This window comes from Rhincodon typus, chromosome 19, assembly GCF_021869965.1.
Source record: "Rhincodon typus isolate 14 chromosome 19, sRhiTyp1.1, whole genome shotgun sequence".
Taxonomy (NCBI): Eukaryota; Metazoa; Chordata; class Chondrichthyes; order Orectolobiformes; family Rhincodontidae; genus Rhincodon; species Rhincodon typus.
Genome location: NC_063350.1, coordinates 31259382 through 31281938, shown reverse-complemented (window position 1 = coordinate 31281938; position 22557 = coordinate 31259382). Strand labels below are relative to the sequence as shown.

At 38.6% G+C, this 22557-nt stretch overlaps 1 protein-coding gene across 1 annotated transcript in view; it reads right to left on the bottom strand.

Moving 5' to 3' along the window:
* Nucleotides 1–22557, bottom strand: part of LOC109928319 (extracellular sulfatase Sulf-2-like) — a 299004-nt gene that overhangs the window by 97362 nt on the left and 179085 nt on the right. Inside the window, exon 3 of the mRNA XM_048608567.1 lies at nucleotides 5329–5571. Coding sequence (XP_048464524.1) covers nucleotides 5329–5500 — 172 coding nt within the window. The 5' untranslated portion in view covers nucleotides 5501–5571. The remainder of the gene's footprint in view (nucleotides 1–5328; nucleotides 5572–22557) is intronic.

Below are 22557 nucleotides of genomic sequence, written 5' to 3'. Positions count from 1 at the left end.
AGGCAGCCACAGTTCTTTTGGTTTTTATTTAGCAGCCCATGAAGTTCATTAGGAGCAAAAACCAGGCATCCAGCCACATATAGCAAAACTCACAGAAGTCATAGTTAATGTCTTCTTCTCCAAGTGGTCAATGCAGGTTCTCCTTTCTAACTAATCTTAGGCACTAGTCATTTGTAAGGCAAGGTTGTGCATTGTTCTTTCAAGGTAGCAACAAAAATAACAATGAAAATTAATTCAAATGTCTAGTGTCCATTTTATACAGGGTAGAGTTTGTGCTCATAGCTCACCTGCTTTTCATGTGCGTTGAATGCAGCAGCAATCGGATTTGGCCAATTATCAGAGACAATCTGGTGGTAGGCCACATTTTCCCCTTTGTTCACAGGATCTGTTTAATGCCTATAAATCAAATTGCCCATCCTTTGATTTTAATCGTCTACTTCTTTTTTCCTCCATGTAAAACCTTCGGAAGTGTTTGAATACTTATAAATATTTTTAAGCTTTAAGATAGTATGAAATAATGCCCCAGTATGCTACATTCATTTTACATGACTAGTTCTTTAAATTTTCAAAAATGCCTGCTCAGCTATGCTCCCTGCCCGATGAACAAAATGTGTAGACAATAAATTCTAACTATAAAAATGAGCTGAAGATGCAAGGCCAGCTATCTATACTGGTTATGTGATATATGCATAATGCGTTTGTACTCTTGTCAACTCTATGACAAGAGAACAAATACACAATACACTGGATTCCCCACAATGGTCTGTTGCTATGTAGAAAGCTCTCCCCCATGTATAATTTGTCTGAGAATGTGATCAAATTGATGACAATTTCATTGCTCTGGGACTAACTGAATGAGTCTGAAAAAGACTTACTATAGATTTAGTAATAAAAAGCGAATGAATTGGTTAATATTTTTGCAGTGTTTCAAAACATTCCAACAACATTAAAATGCAGAATCTGTTTTTAACATTTAGTCAAAACGTATTACTGTGATTGAAGGGATCTTCTTTCACTGCAAGATGGGTTCAGCTCAGTTGACACCATTAAGATTAACTAAAATGTATGGATTGTATTACTGTAAAAAAGGGCAGAATTTTATTTGGATCTGAAGTAGTACATTATACGGATATAAATGGATCTGTGGATTACATACAAAATGCTGGTCATGTCAAGAGTTAGTGGTTTGGCTTTCTCAGCACACTGATTGATGCTTATTCAAAAATACTTGCTATTGGCAACTGGACTAATGAGGTCAATTGTAACTATTGTAATTGTGGACAAGCAGAGAATGAAAAAAGAAAATATACTTGATGGTTGTGGAGGGATGTAGGAGGAATAATGGAGGAGAAGGGGGAGCACAGGGAATGGAGGAGGACGATGCAAGAGAAATGGAGGGGGAGGAGGACAGTGCATGAGGAATGAGGAGGAAACACTTGTATGAAAGAGGAGGAGGAGGAGAAGTAGTAGTAAAGAGTACTGGAATGGAGGATGAGAAAGACCATGAGTAATGGGGGAGGAGGTAATACAAGCACTGGGAGGCTGAAGAACATGAAAAATGGATGAGGAAAAAAAGAGTTATGAATATTGGAGAAAGAAGTGGACATTGGGATTGAAGGAAGGAGATGATTGTGAAGAATGGAGGAGGTGGCCAACAGTCAATCTTCCAAAATGGTATGCAAGAATACACTATCAGACTCAGGATGCCCTGAACAATTCCCCCGGTTCCCATTGCTCAACATTTCCCCAGCATGTCATCGCTCTCTTACTGACTAGCACAGGGTCCCCTTGCCCAGAAGTTTGAAATAAAAAGGTACCAATTGGTGGTACAGTGGCTCACTGGTTAGCACTGCTGCCACACAGCGCCAGGGACCCGGGTTCGATTCCACCCTCGGGTGGCTGTCTGCATGGGGTTTGCACATTCTCCCAGTGTCTGCGTGGCTTTCCTCTGGGTGCTCCAGTTTCCTCCCACAGTCCAAAGGTGTGCAGGTTAGGTGGATTGGCCATGCTAAATTGCCCATCATGTTCAGCAATGTGTAGATTACATGAATTATAGGGGGATGGGTCTGGGTGGGATGCTCCAAGGGTCAGTGTGGACTTGTTGGGCTGAAGGGTCTGTTTCCACACTGTAGGGATTCTATGATTCTATGAAAAGTAACAAATCCAGAAAAGGTTCAACTAACAACACTTCTAACACACAAACCTTTGTGCATTCTCTTAGCGCCCATTTGCAGGTGTTTTTACTTGGCCTAGTGTTCCTACGTAACACTGCTCCTGCGACAGAAATCTTCAAACAGCCACGTTGGAAACACCAAGTGGAGGAGACTGCAACTGGCCTTGCAGGACACTCATGAGTAATGGGGAGTTAGCTATGGACTGCATTCTCTGGTCATGGACAAGATTAGTCTAAATTGGCTGGTTGACAGACTCACTATCAGTGGTGGGAGGACAAATACTAATCGCCGAAAGAGTTACAGCAGGTTTGTACACCATAGAGTCACTGCAGCTCCCCCAGTGCAGGACCTCAGCAATCCCCATAACACTTCCAAGAACAGTGACAGTCACTCCATTTCTTACCAGTACCACCTCCTGCATACTGGTCATGCTGCATTAGAATGCCCTATTCAAAGCAGGCAAGTATGTCTGTAAGCATGGTGCCACATGTAATGTGCATGCTACATTCAAAGAACAGACAGTGTGCACAAGCTGTGAGATGTGAGCAATGTTAAGTGCGTGAGTATGAGGTGAAACAATGTTAAGGACAATTGACTTGTGATACAGAGGAATGATAGTGATGGGGGAGGTTTGTGAAAGAGAGCAGTACATGAAGCTAGTTTTAAAGTTTGCAAGAACTGGTACATAAGGGAATATACTCACTGATTTTGACCACTCATTTAAAGGTCACTAAATTTGCCGCAACATTACATCCATGACCTTGGCATTAGACTGTGGGCATTAAGTACCATGGTCATCTCTTCTTCCTATCTGAACAGCTGTCTGGAAAGGTTCTGTGAGACATTATATTAGGATTCTCTTTACTAACTCATTCACAAGTGCTCTATGTTTACTATACTTCATTTCCATTCACTCATTCATATAACCACGTTTTTGTAGCACATTTTAATTTTACAAGATAAATTAAATTAAACATCCCTTCCAACCCATTACTGTTTCTTCACACCTTTCAATTCTTCTCAGCCCCACGCTGCAAGCAGTGTTTAGAACAGCTTCTGTATCAAAGGCTGCCCCCGAATAAGTGTTAATACTGTAACCTACTCAGCACAATGCCATCCCCGCCATCATGTTTCCATAACTCATTCGAAACTATAGAAAGATTATAATATTAATTAGCCCTTAGTAACCATCTCTTGGGACCTGAGTAGGCTGCAGGACATCAAACAGTTTCTTCCACCAGCATGTCCCTACGATCTGCTGCTCTTTTATCTCTTTATCTTTTTCCTTATACACTACCAATTTCTAATTTTTATTTAGGACTACCATCTCATACTAACGTACGGATTAATACTTTTTAATACACATTAAATAGGGCTGCTACCCCGTTGAAGAAACTTACTATCAAAACAGCGCTTCCATGAAACTGCATGAATGTGTAAGAACGGTCAAAACCGGCAATAGTAAATAAAATCTCATGACCCAAATGCAGGCAATCAGTTTAATATTCTCTATATTTTTAATTTTGAACATGTATAGTTTCTCACTTATTTAGATCATATAGGTCTAGCATTTTTACCAAAATTACTAACTTTAAAAGACTAAAAGGACTAACCCCTCTTACTTATATAAGCTCAGACCAGATAGACATTTTAATCCCGTCAGGAGTAACACGCAGCATTTAACAAGTGCTTAAACCATCTCCTGCTTCCCCAGGACAAATGTCACGCAAATTTGTGTACAATTGATACAACTATGTGATATTATAGTGCTAAAATTTTATTGTATGCAAAAACGGTGTATAAAAGAGGCTACTATAAAACTGTAGTTTGGATTTCATCGCCATCTTGAACTGTGCCACTGTGGATGCTCAATAAAGAGGTTAATTTCACCACTCACCGATCCTGGTCACTGTTGAACACGATCCCACAATTCCTAGGGGAAGTCTCTCTCTCTCTCTCTCTCTCTCTCTCCCGCACCCCACCCCCTTCTGTAATGGCATCCAAAATCCTGGAGGCATATTCTCTTGTAAATTGCACCATCATCGAACCTGCTTGAAGCTTTTTCCAATATTGACTACAGGTAGAATGCAGTATCCTTTCAAGGAGTACAGTCTAGCTTTAAATAGTGTAGGCTAGCTTTAATTGATATTCGCTTTGAATCAAGGGCCACAGACTGAGATGTGCAGTCACTCAGTAGTATACTTAGCGCATGCAGCACCAGTGTGCATCATTTCATCCAGGCACAGGAGAATTGCACATCCTGATCCCTGTACATAAATTCTTCTACTGCTAGTACGGAGACAGATTTTCATAAGATACAAGGGTGAACTTGTTTTCATTATTCAATAACTCAGGGGGGAAGTTATAGTCAATAACAAGGGGGAATACATGTCAAATTATCACAAAAGAAGAAATTCAAATATAAATAGTTATAACGAATTACACAGTAGATGAGCAATATGGGGCTAAATGGATAACACATTCAGTTAGCTGGTGCCAATGTGATGGACAAAATGTTCTCATGTGGCATGTCAATATTTAATTCGCTATAACCATGTTGCTTCTCATATTGTGCTAATATTGTATGGTGTTGCCAGAGCAACAAAGCAACATAGCAGTAACTGTCTTCTTCAAACACCTCAGCCAACATGAGTAAAGCTACTAGTTTGCACTTTCACAGAAAAAAACACTGGAATCCTGACTTCTGTGATCTGGGAATTCCAAAATATCCTATGTCCAGTTGGCAAAAGCAGTAAGTCTGGTCATGGCTTAGTCAGTTGGCACAGGCCAGCACTCTGCCACACTTACTGGGTGTGTGAAGGATCTCTTGGCTCAGAGTTAAGTCATGAGTGAAGTATTCCAGAGGAATATTTGGACTGAACCCAACGTCAGTCTATTTTATCACTTAGCGAACAAACTACTGCCAAGCAGAAGGGTCAAGACGCACTAAATTTGTACATAGGAAAGGGACAAGTACAGAAGACAAACAATATTGCAACTGGAAGCAAAGGACAATATAAACAAACAAACCATTTCTGCCCATGAGGCCAGATGGCTGATTTATTGGTTACTATATTGACTAACTGGTATCAATTCAATAAAGGCAGTAAACTAGTTGATTTTATTAAAAAAAAACATGTTAAATTGTTCTTACCAAGTTCCACATCCTGGTCATCTGTGTAAATGAGGATGATGTTTGGTCTAATATTCCTGCGATCCCGTTGAAATCGGCCTTTCAATCGCTGAGAAAGGACAGCTAACCCAGGACTCACAAAAGCAACAAGCCCCAACACAATCAATCCAAAGGCAAGTCTTGACTGTGACATTTTGTCTCACTCAAGACCTTTTGTCCTTCCGGGGTTAGGAAAGGAGTTCCTTTCTTCGTTTACTTTCAGCTCTGCAATTTAAAAAAATAAACAGTAATGTCATATCTAACAAGAAGCATATTATCTGATCATTCCTCTTCCCTCAGTACTGTGGAAGCTAGCTCAATGCATTCATGATACAGTACACCATTTTCTTTTCTTATTTTGTTTGAAATTTAGACTCAAATTTGCAGAATATTCTGAAAATCTTGGGGTAGAAATTAGGCATGACCTCCTTTTAATCATCAAAGATGCTAGAGAAGGACCCAATTGTGCCCTGGGCTTTATCTCAGTGATTCAGATGAGCTGGAAGGGCCTGTTGTGCCTTCCAAGGTACAGGCTGCTAATTTCAGCATGAATTTTGGACAGTAGTCTTTAGGGAACAGGTCAGGGGGAAGGGGAGGGAAAAAAAAAAAGGACAGTAGGAGAGAGCAGAGGGTGATCATAGATTTCCAGCGCAGTGCATCTAGACTGCTCTACCTATATCCACATCGACTGCAAAAAAAGGTGATATACCCACTTTTTTCATGGTGACTGTTTCTTAGGCTACATCCAGTGGAAAACTTATTTGGAGGAGGAGTTTAAATCCCTTTCAACTTAGGCAGCCTAATTATGTAGAGGTGTTTTAAATTAGGCATAAAGCCCTTCACTGTCACATGTACCCCAATATGGCGCTGGATGTTGCCATCATCTTGCAAAACAGGTCATTTTTGATTTGGACTCCGTTCTCAAAAGGCAGCCTCAGCAATAAATATATGTTGAGGCCATAATGATATGGGTGCCAAAGTTAAAGTTTGCACTTGGATGAAAACGGTGTGGTAACATCATATCAAGTAAAACAGAGAACATGTCAAAATGCAGGTTCAAAACAAATCAATAAAGATCTAATACAGATCAGAATTGCTATTTTGTATCCAATAAAAACATGGAAAACAAATGTGATAATATGACATTACAATAAACAGCCAGTGGAATGCATTCTGTGCATTGGCATGTTAGTGATTGTTTCAAAAGCAGGGAAAATGTGGTGCTTAATAATCTTTGACTCAGTTATTACTCAATAGATGCCAAACCGGTCTTTATCTCAAAACAATGATGTCTTAGTCAGGCAAAGAGAATTTAAACAATAACAGTGAATGGTGATTATGTCCACAGCATTAGAATTTTATTCGAAGTGCACAGATGCCGAGAGAATTTAAAATCATGAATAGTAATACATGGTTTTATAATGCTGTGGCAGACAATGCAAACACAAGTATATCTTTAAACAAGGCAACGGGCATAAAAAATATGTATTAAACAGAAACAGAAAGAGAACCAGAAAAAGCTTGAAATGCTCAACTGGCTAAGTAGTGTCTGTCAAGAGAGGAAAACAGAGCTAATGTTTCAGGCCAATGATCATTTCAAGCTGATGAATAGTCATTGACCTGAAACATTTGGCAGAACCTTGCGGCGAATTTAGTGGCTGGGGGTATTTAATTTGGTGGGAGGGTGGCAGATGGGTACCCTACCATCTTTCTGATTAGGTCCAGGGCAGGCAATGCTCATGGATGGGCTTCCTACCCCACAAGCAATAGAGATCCTTGAGTGGGTTTTCAAGGCCTCATCATGCTGCTGCTGCTGCTGCTATCACCTTAGCAGTGGAGGGGTTCACCTCACACAGAGCTTGACAAGCAAACCAGGATGGGTTTTGACTTGGGTTCCTGAGAGAGGCTAGTTGAATCTCTCATTCCCAGTGGCACGAACAGGGCAGCTCTCAACTGATACCTACTGCTGGCTGACCACTTCCTAGTCCTAATGGCCCCCTTCCTACATGCTCTGTCCCCAACTGCCACCACTTCCCTCTGCCTGGGTCCCTCCTTGATATGATACCCCAGGTGGGGGTCATATTGGCAAGAATCAATGCCTTCCCAGTGAGTTGCTCAGTACAGGAGGTCACTGACCTTCTAAGGGATAAACCCCTTTTCCTGCCAACAGCCAGTGGAGTGCGACCTTTAACGTCTACCCTCACAGGGAAAAAAATTGACTGCATAGGGAGAAGCCTTTAAGAGACCACTTAAAGAGGGAGGTGATGGCCTAGTGGTATTATCGCTGAACTATTAATCCAGAGACCCTGGTAATGTCCCAGGGACCTGGGTTCATATCTTGCCATGGCAGATGGTGGATATTGAATTCAGCAAACGTTTGGATTTAGGAGTCCAATGATGACCATGAAACCATTGTCCATTGTCAGAAAAGCCCATCTGGTTCACTAATGTCCTTTAGAAAAGGAAATTGCCATTTTTACCTGGTCTGGTCTACACATGACTCCAGATCCACAGCAATGTAGTCGACACTTAACTGCCTTCTGGGCAATTAGGAATGGGTAATAAATGCCAGTGATGCTGACATCCATGAATGTAAAAAAGAAACAAGTACTTCACTTACCTGAGGACAGGCAGTGTACCTGACGCCTTCCCACCATGAGTAAAATTGGGGTGAGAGGTAGATATGTAGGCACTGATACTGGTTCTACACGCAATTACACATCCCATACCTACCAAGCAGTCCACCAGGGGAGCATAAAATTTTGCCTATCAAATAAGCCCACTAGAACCAGCTGCCATAAGATGCATACTCCTCAAAGCAGGCAATCAAAATGACCAACAAGCATATTGTGCACGAAACTTTTCTCCAATCCACTGCATGTAGCGGATTTAACTACGAGTCTTTATTTACAACTAGCCCATGTAACGATACTTTATATGAAACAATTTTATACATCTATGTATAATTCTAACTGAACAATGATTACTTATGCAGGAATACTTGAAGTAGTAATAAGCATTAAAAGTTTCCAATACAGTTAATACATAGTTTTGTGTTTAAAAATTGTGCAATAATGTTTATTTCTGGCCACCCTGCCCTACATATCTCACATGCACTACAGACACTAGAGTTGACCAGTTAACACCAGTAACTGATCCATTTGAGAACTTCAAATACTGTTCATTGAAGCTTTAACTTTCTCAATCTTTATCTTTTTCTCATTATCAGATTTTTCATTAACTTGATAAAATACGCTAAGATAAACAGTCATCTTACTGAATCAGTTAGTTCAGCAGAGAGGAAGTACAAAGCTCGAAGGCAGTACTGCTGATCATTACCCTTCATTGCCTTAACTGTTTTTTTTGTTACAAATACTACCTTCATTCAATCTGTATGAAGTTATTTTCTTGAACATATCACTTATCACATTACCAGCACTGAGCTAGGGGCAGAAACAAAGTGACCCTTCTTTATTAAATGTGCTGTAGACATTTCTCAGCATTATCTTCTTACCTCATTTGCTGAGTCCTTTCTACAGCTTCTATCTCCAGAGCGCTCTCAGTGCAGTCTCTCGGTGCTCTTTCAGATGTTGCCAGTCAGTCACATGAGCTCAATTTCCTTGGCCCTTGCAAATGTACTGACTTAATTTCGCTATTTTAGCTCCTATACATCCCGTTTCAATAACTGAAACTGGAGGTCATGCTCTGCAATTTGCCACCATGTGGCCATTCTATCTTGCAGTTAAGCTGAGATTTATTTTGAATGTATACACTGCACAAGGGATTTAAATACTGAGTAACAATAAAACATCCTGTCATCTATATTAGACTAGTCCTTAATCCTCAGAACAGCAGAGGCATTGGTGCAGGCTTTATACTAAAGCATATCAGCGCTGTATTTCATTGGTCAAATGCTTTTTACATGTTGCATTTACAGTCCTTTTTCCTTAAAGCATATTTTAATATAGTCAGTTCTAAATTAACACCAAAATGATTAAATTACAGATGTGAATAGCTGAACTCTACAATTTTACAACCGTTCAATAAATTGAAGAAAAGAAACAGGAAAACAAAAAGAACTTTCTCTTGCCTTGAATGCTGGAATTATAGCACAATTGCATGGAATCAGAAATGCAGAATCTCAACTAATCTGCAAAACTACGAAGCCAACTGTTCAACTGGAAAAAAGCAAAATTCTGTGGAGGCTGGAAATTTGAAATCAAAACAAAGTACTGGAGAAACTCAGTAGGTCTGTAAGCATTGTTGACAGTAAACAGAAAATATACTCAAAACCTTAACTCTGTTTCTCTCAAAAGAATCTACTGGACCTGCTGAGATTCTCCAGCCCTTTCTGCCTTTGTTCAAATACCAATGTTGATGCTATCAGTAACCTCTACTGAAATGGCCACAATATTCAATAACTCAGAAAATGATCTGTACATATTTTGTTTACTTTTATTTTTATGGATCTGCCTCTTATTTATAATCTGTGTCTGTGTATGTGTATGTTACATTGCTAATTCTTCTTTGCTTAGTAATAAACTGTCTCTTTTTGTTAATTCATGAAAGCATGGTTAAATTGACTTCTTCCAAAACACAAGTTAATTTGATGCTGGGAATAAGATTTCCACTTGGGAAGAAATCAGTTTTTAAATTAACATTGCTGCAACTAACAAGGTGGACAGATGAATGAAAACAAAAAGGGTGTCAGTTCAACCAGCATCTTTCTCACCTGCAGAAGGCAGGTAATTGAGAAAGTGGCAAGTTGAGGCCTTTAAGTGACTCCTACTTGTCTAGTTAAAGGCTATATTTAGTCGGCGGGGGGGTGGTGTCAAGGAGATCACTCATGGACATTCTTGCATTGAATTTAATTGCTTGGTGGTAGATGGACATGAATCTCTCTCCTGGAACAATCAATCATTCTCAATTATACTCCCTTACCACCACCTCCAGGGAGGGGGAATTATATACACAATGGCTCAGGCCAGATAGAATGCCACTGTATGGAGCATAGTAAGATGAACAAGGCTGCAAGTGATTGTGTATGGCAAGGGCACAGAGAGGGATTGAGCAGATTGATCATAAAAAGGAGGAAACCTGTTTAAGCAAGTGTTGTATAATAGCAACTGTGAGCTTGGTGTAGAAGCAAAAGGAACGTAGACCACTAAAAGGGTTAAGAATGGAATGGAACTAAACTGCCAGTTTGCTCTGGAGGGATTGTCACTCAAACATACTGAGTTGTGGTTCGTATTGTAGCTATAGATTCAGTAACTTTCATTAAACTCAAGTGAAGAACGACTTCATTAGATAAATGGAATTTTGCAAGTCAGAGTTGGTCAATCACATATCGATTCCTATAATAGCCGAAAGGAGAAATTTAGCCAAGTGCTAAAAAACAAATGATGGCTGATTTTTGTGTAATTGAATGCTAACATAATAAATGGACAGCATTAAAGAACAGCTACAATATCATACAAACAAATGTAGATTTAACGAACCTTAGGTGCTCCAGTTGACTACAGGAGGGAACATCATTATGTTGATTGATACTTAAACCTTAGCTTCACTGTGCATAATTATCAAACACTGGCCTGGTTTTTTTTTTGAAATACATACAGAATCGGCTTGTAATAATGCCACTAGATCAATGTGTTTCCAGACATCTCATACTCAGGGACAAGAAAAAAAATTATCCTTGAGATGGTTTAAAGTGTAAACTTTCCTAAATGCATTCTTACATTAAACTTCTAATTAAATTGTAGCTAGATTCGGAGACCCTGTTCAGGAAAATAAATAGCTTGAATACAAGACACATTTATTTTGTAAAATTGTATTGCCCTTTTTAAATATGGCATTTATTAATTTCACAATCGGTTTTTTAACCAGTCGAGTACTGGAAAATAGATAGATATTCTCTGTTGGTTCAGATCTGATGGACAGAGTTACCTCCTCCTGTGCCCTAAATGGTTCTACATGTTCTAAACAGATACATATCTATCATACATATCTCAATAACCAAAAGGTTGGATTACAACGTCTGGATGTACAAAGCACAAAAATTTACATGCTTAAGTTCTGCAGCATTGTTTCAATTAGGACGCAAACCCAAAATCTCTCCAGTGTTGTTTGGCATTCAGTTTCCTGATCAGACCAGCAATTTGCCTTCATGAATTTCAATTTTAGGTAACAGCCTCTTATAAAAGGGCTTTATCAAATGCCTCACCTCTTCAAAACCTGCAATCAGGTTCATCGAGCATGATCTACCACTTACAAATCCATGTAGGCTCGCTCTGGGGCAATCGAAAATTCAGTGTTCAGTCACCCTAAACTCAATTATAGACTTTAGCAATTTCCCAAACAGATGTTAGACTAACTGTTCTATAATTCTGTGGTTGCCTGGTCACCTACATTAGATCAGCAGAGTGATTGACTGATCTGAAGAAATGGTTTCCAAACTGAGAAAGGTTTGAGACAGATTACAGTAAGTCATCTGCAATATTGTCACTTACTTTCTTTAAAGCTCTGGGATAGGAACCAGCTGGCCCTTAGAATTTGGTACACTTTAGTCATTTTCTTCCTTGCTTGTATTTTGTTTAGGTTAACTTTGTTGATTTAATGTTAATGTTAGTTTCTTTGGAATGTCTTGGTTTCATTGAAAATATCATTATTATTAGTTTTCACGAGGCCTCTTTTCCTAATTTATTTGTAAAATTTTAAATGTACAACTCCTGTTTAGTGGCGACCCAAAGATGTTGGGGAATATCTAACAGAAAAGCAAGGTCTCTTGTGGCTGATATGGTTATTGCCTGCAACTGCAATGGAACAGATATCACTTGACACTTAAAAGCTGAAGTGTGTTCATGATTATCCAATTTGCATTGGATGCAGGCAGGCCCTGCTTCAGCACTGCAATATTGACCTCTGATGTATTTGCACACAAATAGGTTCACTCAACAGTTTTCCAAATAGGCCATTTCTTTAAAAGTGATGCACTTTATACCAGTGTGTTCTATAATGAAGAGAATTACTTTTAAATTGCTCTTTATTATGGAAAGTACATTGCTCATTTCTTTTAATGGCAGCAATGAATGATCTGGAGTCAAGAATGGACAATAGATCACAACTAGTTGCTATAACCCATTACCTTCTGGGATATGATTTTTTTTTTTTTTTAAAAAGGATACAAACTGTCTGCAACTTTACAAATCAGTTACTTTCTAGATGACAAGCAAATCAAAAATTTGAAGATTTAAGCTGCAAAATGAATTTTTAAAAAATAAAACAAATTTGTGGGCTGCTGAGCATGGATAAAACATTGACAGCAGTTCACAGGCAGCCAGAATCCAATATTTCATACACTGGGAAATTGACAATTTGAGAGATTAATATTCTCCCACCAGAAGCACTAGATTAAAATTTATGGAGGGAGTTACTAATTCATTTACAGGTTGCGGAGTTTATTGAAGATACTTAACATTGCATTTGAAATAATATGGTCTAGAACAATTGGGCAATGTCAAATCCTAGATAGTTTGTCTGAAGAATTTGTTTGTAAAATATTAATCCAGAATAACTTCTAAACAGCTCATCTGTAAGCCAATCATATTCTCATACACTTTCCTAAAGTATTGAAATATAAATTTTGTAAGAAACCTGGCATGCCATTTTCAATGCAAGCAAATTGGATGAGCTCCAGCACCCAGTCTGGAGGTGATGAATACAAGGTTCACGTGCATTGGTCATTGCAACTCACCCTGCATTTTGTGGTAACACAACGGATTATCTCCCAACAGCTACAGCTGGAGTTTTGCGCTCCATGGATGGGGATCCAGCTGTGTTCTGGCAGAAATTATTTGGAGCAGTAAAGTTGTATATTTACTCTATACCTACAACTGATGTTCAAAACATGCTTTCTGTCCTTCTCAGGTCACTTGGTAGTAACCACAAAAACAGGCAACAGCATCAGCTGATTATAGTTGGAGTAGGTAATAGATGTAAGTTTTTTATACTTTAATGCTGTCACCTACAAATCAGATCTACATTCATCTTCCACCATCTCTGCCTCTCTGCCACATCCCCCATTTCTACCACCTGTTTGTGACTGTCAACATTTTTCAACCATTGACAAGGCATAATCCATCAGTTATTTGAATAAGGAATTAGTTTCTTGAAAAACATGCATGTTAAAGAATCCAAGCAGTATGCAATAGATTGGGATTGGTACATATCGCTCTTGGAGAAAACTGATTGGCCAAATAATTTGCTTCTGTGGTAGAACATTCTAGAACCATCAGAAAATGTATATGTACTTGATTCACAAAACAGCCACCTCTATCAAGATTGTGCAAGTACGAATGTGTCAAAGTAGCTGAAAGATGTGACTATATTTCTCTATCAGCTTTAATGCAATTAATTAAAGCTTGCACTCTCTTGGCTCCAAAGTTAATTTTCCTTCAGTAACAGTCTGCAATTCAGTTCAAAATTGGTGATGAACCCTTGGTGTTACATCTGAGCCAACCAAATTAATAAAGGTTAGGTATTCAACAAACAAAACATAACAATCTACAACAGTTCACAGTCACAAACCCTCAAAGTGGAGCTGAAACGAAGTGTTAGAGTCAAGTCCCAGTTCTTGGCTCAATCCCATCTTTGTCATATTTTCCTGAATGTGAATCAATAGGGTCCTGATCATTATCAGCAAAAGGAATAAATATTTCCTCAACTTTTTTCACTGATGCAGTTGTTATGGAATCAGCCAGTCCCTGCTGCCAATACCATACCAGAATCAATATACCTGGTTTGAATTTATTCAGCTAACTAATACAGTCCTGCTGGACTTCCATGCCAAACATGGTTGAACCAATCAGTATTACTTTCTTCATGCTGGAGAATAAATAATTATTTCCTCCTTAGAATTGGTTTTCTGGTGTTTCAGTCCTGATGTGTACGAGGCAACATGTTTTAACTTCACCTCTCTTTTCAGCAATATTTAAGTTCTGTAGCACCGAACAATTGAATGGTAAATAGTATGCACATGGTGGCAATACTGGAGCAGACCACAGCTTATTTTCAATGAAGTTGATTTTTTTTCTACTAGTTATCTTAAATGAATGTGTTTTTTTTGGTGAAGTCAGTGTTCAAATTTAAAAGAACCATCAGCTCATTTCTTTTCCTCACTGAAGAATGATTAGTGATATTCCTAAGGGAACTGCTGCACAAACTCGGCAGTGACCAACCCTAAGAACATAAGCAAAAATCTATATTTAGAATTATAGTGCCATATCTGTGTCTTTCTGCTATTGATTCTGCTTTGCAATGGCCAGTCCCTCGACTGTGAAATTAAACTACTTAGCCATGAAAACCCACATCTGCTAAATTGCTGACATGTTGATCTTTATTATATCCAATTTCCAATAATTATTTACATTAATACCTACTTGCGTTACCCAACCTAAATTTTACATTCCTTCTCTACGGATTCATTTTAAAACTTGATTTGGGGTGGGCAAGGGTTGAAAATGTTCTTTTGGCTGCAGTCTGTTGTGTTCCCATTTCAGTGTATCTTCCCTCCATTTTGTGGCTTAACAATTGGTGCATTCACACTATGTAAACTTCATTTACGCCTCAGGTGAGGTGTCATCCATATTTTACTGGACACAAGGGATGTTTATTAGACCCAAGTGTTTCGACTAGAGACCCACTCAGCTCCTCACTCCTATCAGGGCAGGATTGTGATTTAAAGTTGGCATGAGAAAGGGATGCCAATGAATTCTGGTAATCCACTAAGTAACAAATTGTTCTGGGAATGGTGCATGGTAAGGTGGGGTGGAAAGCGAGCATGAGATTTCCTATAGGGCTGTGGTAGGTAAATAATGAGGCAAGCTTGTAAGATATGGCAGGAGAACCTGCTAGGCTTCATGGCAATAATCACCACCCCCAAAAAAAAAAGTGCAATACAACTCAGGCTTAGCTAAAGTAATGTGAGATCCAATCCTATGATACTTCAGACTCCATTAAAAAAAACTTTTATGTAAGCAGAAGTTCTTCTCAAGCTAGCATTTTCTATAATTCTCATTACAGATACATTATAACTTTAACTATCAAGCTTAGCAGATGCAATGTATCCGTTACTTGCCTTTCATAGAAGTATAGAATGATGCAGCACAGAATATAATCATTCGGCTCATTGTTTATTGGTTCTTTGGTGGAACCATCCAATTTACTCTCCCCTTTCTTTCCCTACAGCCCTGTAAAGTTTTCTTTTCTCCTTTTTATTTCTCCAAGCATTTACTCAAATGTATTTTGAATCTTGCAGCCGAATCTGCTTCCACCACCCTTTCCGGCAATGCATTGCAGATCAGAGCAGGTCACAAGATAAAAAACGTTTCCTCATATCACTTCCAATTCTTTTGCCAAACACACTGTCCTCTGGTTACTGACCCTATTTACTTTATCAAAGTAATTTATTGAGCATCTGTCAATTCTCTCCTCAATCCTCTCTGCCCCAACACCACCACTGGCTTCTCCAGTTTCTTCACACAATTGAGGTCCTTCATCTTTGATACTATTCCATTCCCTAAGGCTTTGACATTCTTCCTGAACTATTGTGGATACAGAGCTCCAGCCGAAGCCTCACATAGTGCATTGGTAATGAATGGTATTCAAATGGTTTACCACAAATACAAAAAATGTTAGTTTCACTATTCAGGAATCAAGGATCCCATATGCTTTTCTAATAGCCTTTTATGCTTGACATGTCACCTTTAAAGTTTCATGGACATGTATCACAATTCACAGAAGATGCTGGAGTGGGGCATCGATGGGATTGAGCTGAATGGCCTGTTTCTGTGCCATATATCCTAATTAATATTTGATAATCTTATGTGACCACACAATGTCTCTGGTCATGCATGCCCTTGAATATTATACCATTCAGTTCATCAGTTCTCTTTTCCAACATCCAACAAAATGCATCATTTTACACTTTACTGCATTAAATGTCTGCTGCCATTTTACCAGTTGGTTTGCATATTGTTGAAGTCTGCTCCTACTATCTTCCTCATTGTTAACCTCATTTTCAAAGCTCGTGTCATCTGCAAACTTTGAAAATATACCTTGCTCATGAATATCTCAAAAACATTGGTTCTAACAGCAACCCCTGGGGAATAGAATTCAGATTTCCAGTCTGGAAAGCAACTTTTCACCATCACTCTTTGCTTTCTAGCATTTAGTCAATTTTGAATCCATGCAGCCTTTATTGCTTTATCCCATTGGCTTTAACTTGGCTAATAATTATATTGTCATACTTTGCCAATCAACTTTGACCAGATCGCATGATTTGTTAAATGTCTTGACCAGACAGGATCACTGATCTACTTTGATGTCACACTGGAATAGTGCATTCCTGTGTGTGTTTGCAGCTTGCTCCATGTGATAGTGGCATTCATTACCAATGCGCCATTCATTTAATACCCATTCATCACCAATGTCTTTGCCTCAGAGAATATCTCCTTTGTGGTCCCTAATCTCCACAACATATTTATGTGGCTGCTTACTACTAATTTGTTTATAAAAGATCTGTGTTTTCTCATACCCCAGTTCTCAATTAGCTCCTAAGATTTACTTTGTACCTTCTATGTTCATTTTGCATCCTTCCTACATTATGGAACATACAAATGTAATAACCCTCCACTTCTTATCTCATTTCAACCTCCATATCATTAATGATCCAGGGACCTCCAGTTTTGAATACTCTTTCACCCTCATCGCAATGGAGAGTTTGGAAAAAAAAACAAAACAATATTGTTTAATATGACCTAGACGTCCCCAGTCATGCAATGCTTACTTTGTATTTGAAGTACCATAAAATGTCTACTAGACATTGAAATATCTTCAAAATGCTTTTGTCCTTAGGCTCAAAATGTAGATGCTAATGCACCATGTGCAGGATCACTGTCACAAAATACCAGCAGCTAATATTTCAGCAGATTCTGAAGAAATAGTTGTTTATGATAGTGATCATCACAAATGGGTTTTGTTACCCTAATCAATAATCTCACCCATTTATGATATAAAAATAACTTTTTTAAAATGAATTGTCAGCAAGCAAGCTAATCAAGAAGGAACAAATGGAAAAGGGCAGTTATGAGTCCTCAAATTATTATTAGACCTAGGAGAGAGTTTTTTGCACCCTTTCCCACAGAATTGTTGAGAACAACTAGGCAATGATTGGCATGTCAATTATATTCACAGCTTTAAGAGCCAGACTACAGACATCACAGGCAATTTACTGCCTCCATTGTAACTCCGCATGTCCAGACTGAATCACTCTCCCACATGACTCCTCCTCACACACAACCACATTGTCTCTATAACCAATTCCCAGTCCAGAATTTCAAGCGTAAACTCCCATATTTCATCAAAGTAACATGTTTGATCCAAAGTAAGGTTATAATCTTTCAGTTTACATTTACTTTTAATGAATGTCATTGAATCTTAAATTGTTGCTTCAAAAGTTAATTTCTAAGCAACAATTTTGAATCCTGCAGCATGGGCCTGGAGATCAATAACCATATTTTCTAAATGTCATCTTCGCAAGGGACCAAAATAGCTTGAAATGTAGCATTTATTGTATTGAAGTACATTTTTAACTTAACAGGTTATAGCACTGCCCTAACGCAAACAATCTAAAAGTTTCCAAAATAACTAGTAATTTAATGAGTGTGGCTATTGGGGCACAGGCTGTAACATTGTTTAAAAGGAATTGGATAAACATTCAAAAAAGAATAATAAAACAAAAAGATGAAAGTAGGGAGCTTGTTAATGAATAGCTTGTCCAGAACAAATTTAAGCACTGAATGGCTTTCCTAATTTATATTAATGTGTGATTCTGATTAACCATTTATATTGTTCTCAATAGAAAAGAGCTCAACCTCAGTAGTTAATATTTCTCTCAGCATTTGCTGCAGAAGCAGCAATGGGATAGTGCAGAATGATATTGGTTCTGAACTATAAAACTGTGCAATGAAGTCACGTAGTTGACTCTGATGCCAAAGTGCATATTTGAGGTATCAGCATTTTCACAGGTATGCAAAATATATTATAGGTTTTTAAAATAATTTTATACTGAACCCAAAAAGCTTGCAATAAACCTTATTAATCTTTCAGCTTTAAGTGTTGAAATTTAAAGTCTAGCATTTCTGTCTCCATGCTGGAATATGGAGGACTCCATATTTCTCACTTCTGTATTCTGGTCTGGTACAACTATCTTAAGTCCCAGTAAATTCAAATATTAACATGATTTATAGACAGAATAAATATTTTTATACACTGTAGCTGCAGGCACTAAAAATCCATCTTGTTAGTTCAGAATGTCACCACATACTATTCCATCTCTCAGCTAAAAGCAACTATAAAATGGTACATATTCTGAGATCTGTTATTTATTAACCAAACCAATTAAGGTTGCATCACAAGAGCATCTAAACAAATAAGAAACCCTTCAGAGCACTTTATCACTGTCAACCAAATGGTTGACTATAATACAGCAACCTTTGATATATGTAGGTTTATTGTCCTATTCTGTATATCATCTGAATACATTTCAAATTCATTATAAACCTATGTCATATCACTAAAGATATTTGCATTAATGTTAATTTCAAATTTAAATCTTTGATGGTAATTTTGACCTTGTGGAATAATGGGAAATGCAAAGCAGCAGCTCGCTTTACATCTCTCCCAAGTTTTATTTACCAAGAGATTTGAGAAACAGGCTGATTTGTTCTCCCCCATTTCACACTGACAAATAAACCCCTTCTTTGATTTCTTTTAGATGACTGTCATTGTTTTATTGGATCTCCAGCCAAATTCCTTGTATTGGCTGTGGTTTAGCTGACAGTAATTATTTTTCCTGGAGTCAAAAAAGGTTGAGAGTTCAAGTTACACTCCAACAACTGAGCACAAAAATCAAAGTTGACATTCCACTCTGGAGGAGGCCCCCAACTGTACTATATTTCCAACTCGAAATAGAGGCAGGTGAGCCCTCCATGTGGATGAAAAAGATCCTGTAGCATTATTAGAAGAACAGGTGGTAGGTTACCCGTGTGTACTGGCAAAAACTATCCTCTGATCAAACTCACCAAAATAGATTTTCTGTTATTATTGCATTGCTGTTTGTTGGAGCTAGCGTACAAATTGACATCATGTTTCTTATAATACAACAGTTGGCTTAAGATTGGAGATTTAAGCAAACAGTCCAGGCTAAAACTGCAGTGCCATGCTGCGGGAGTGTTGTAAGGTTGACAGTCAACAATGCTGACTGCATCTGGCCTGGACCAATGGATATTGTACAAGATGGGGTAGAAATTAATTGAGGGGACAGTGGTTTCTTTCATTGGGGGCAGTGGAAAAGTAGGCTGTTGGGAAGTTCATGTGGTCACAAGGTGCCTGACCAGGAAGCTCCTGACTCTGATTTGGACAGCACAGTAGCCAGTGGTTAGCAATACTGCCTCACTGCGCCAGGGACCCTGGTCTGCTGAGGATTGGTGCAGACTCAATGGGCTGAATGGCCTCTATCTGCACTGTAGGGATTCTATTAATCCATGGATTATACCTGGCGGTCTCCCCTAGCAATGGGAAAAAAAGTCCCTTACATGGTGTTTAATTGATCACCTTAGGCTCAATTGGTTTAGAAGGAATGCTTTCTACCACCTATCCCACCAACAGTAAAATGCAGTAGCAGCAGGAATATCACCACACCTTCATCCTCCTGCCTCCCAATATACTTTCTAGGATCGTGTAAAATCCTGGCATGTGTCTCTGAGAAGCACCATATGTATTTTTCTGTGTGAAATATGTTATATAAATACAAGTTGCTGTTGATGTAGAGCCTCATTATCACCACCTCAGCATTGGTGTTAACAGGGTTGATGTTGCTTACCATGTGGTGCTACTAAAACTGAATTTCCGTTGATCTGCATGCCCACTTAGTAACACGTGTCACTAAGCTGTGAAAGTCAGGGGCTGCTGCTTGCTGCCAATAACACAAAGGATTGGGTTGTATTGTTCATATGCTGCCTTCACCACACTTTAATATGGAAATCAAGTGCATAATATCTAACTTGTAAATAAATGGTAGTAATAAAATGTGATAAATATACTGTTGTGGACTTCAACATAGTATTCAAAATATTGGTTTCCCTAGGAACATGACAATAGGGATTAATTCCATTGGATAGCTATGGGCTATATTGATTTATGAACTCAATATATTGGAAATGTTCCTTGAACAAAACAACAGCATATTACTTATATAATGCATGCAAAGATATTTTAACAAAATATAAACAGACAACATAAAACACTGAATTCTGAAATATTGACAGAAAAATGCTGGAAATGCTCCGTAGTTCTGAGAGCATCCATATAGAGAGAGAACCAGATTTAACATTTCACGTCAGTGACCTTCCATCAGAATTGGGATAAAAGTTAGAAATATAATTGGTGCTTTTCACTTGTTCAGAACCTGAGTCAGAAAAAGAACAAAGGAGAAGATTAGTGTATGGAGGACAGGAGAGATTAAATGAGTGGCACTCAAGGCCAAAGGAAGTGGTTAAAGGATAGGTTTTAAAAAAAAAGTTTCCTGACAAGGTGTGAATAACAGGATCCTGAATAGCTGCCATCTGGTAAAGGCAATAACAGAGAAGCGAGAAGGATATAAAAATACAGGAGCAGAGTTCACAATCTAAAACTGTTAAATTCAACATCAAGCCCAAAAGGCTATCAAGTGTCCAGTTGAGGGAAGAGGCGCTGTTCCTCAAGCTTGTGTTGTATGCTATTAGGATACTAAGGAGGCCAACAATAGAAAGATCAGAGTGGAAGCAGGATAGGGAAATTGAAAGGTAGGAGACTGGAAACTTGGAGTCATGCTTGTAGACTGGACATGTGTTCCACGAAGGCATGCAAATCAGTGTTTGTTTTCAAAATATGGAGACGACCATGTTGTAAGTAGTGAATAAAGTAAACTAAATTGGAAGAAATCTAAGTATATGTTTATTCAAACATACAAAATTTTTAGGGGACTTGACAGATTAGATGTGGAAAGGTTGCTTCCCCTTGTGGGAAGAGTCTAAGACCAGAGGTAAAATTGCAGAATAAGCAGTAAACCATTCAAGACTGAGATGGAGAAGAGATTTTTCTCTCAGGATAGTGAAACCATGGAATTCTTTACCACAGAAGGTTGTTGAAGCCAGGTCATTAAATATATTCAAAGTTGAGATAAACAGCTTTCTAATCAGTACAGGAATAACAGGTTATAGGAAAAATGCAGGAAAGTGGAGTTGAGGATTATCAGATAAACTGGACTTCATTGAACGGGGGAGCAGACTTGATCCGCTGAATGATCTATTGTTGCTGCTCCTACATCTTGTGGTCTTAAGTCACTACGTTATTTCAAGGAACATTATGCAGCCTGGTTGGTGAGAATGAAAGTGTTAAATCTCTTGCACCTGAATGGAGAAGGGGAAGAAGGATGTCCAAGTAGCAGACCAGAATACCACAGTGTGAACAGACATACCTACCTGTACTTCATTCAATCTAGCTTATTGCATTCACTGTTCACCATGTGATCTCCTGTGCACTGGGGAGATAAAACACAGACTGGGTGACTGCTTTTCAGAACACCTACATTCTGTCTGAAAAATTGACACTGGGCTTCCAGTTGCCTGCCACTTCAACACACCACCGTGTTCCCAGGCCAACATTTGTGTCACAGGCCTGTCCAGCAAGCCCTAGTACAAGCTCAAAGAACAACATCTCCTTTTTCATTTGGGGACCCCGCAGCCTCTAGCACTCAACATCGTATTAAATAACTTTACAGCCAAATTCCATTCTTCCAGGTTTCTTTTCATGACATGGGCTGCTTTTAGCACAGTCACCCTTCTCCCATACTCCTAGGCTATTATCACATTAATTGGTTGCATTCAGTACAGTTTACCCATTGTCTCCTACTCTTAGCTCTTATAATCACTTTTATTCAGCTTTCCTTTTGTCCTGAACAAAAACAAAGTTGCTGGAAAAGCTCAGCAGGTCTGGCAGCATCTGCGAAGGAGAAAACAGAGTTAACGTTTCGGGTCCGGTGACCCTTCCTCAGAAACAGAGTTCTGATCCGAAACGTTAACTCTGTTTTCTCCTTCACAGATGCTGCCAGAC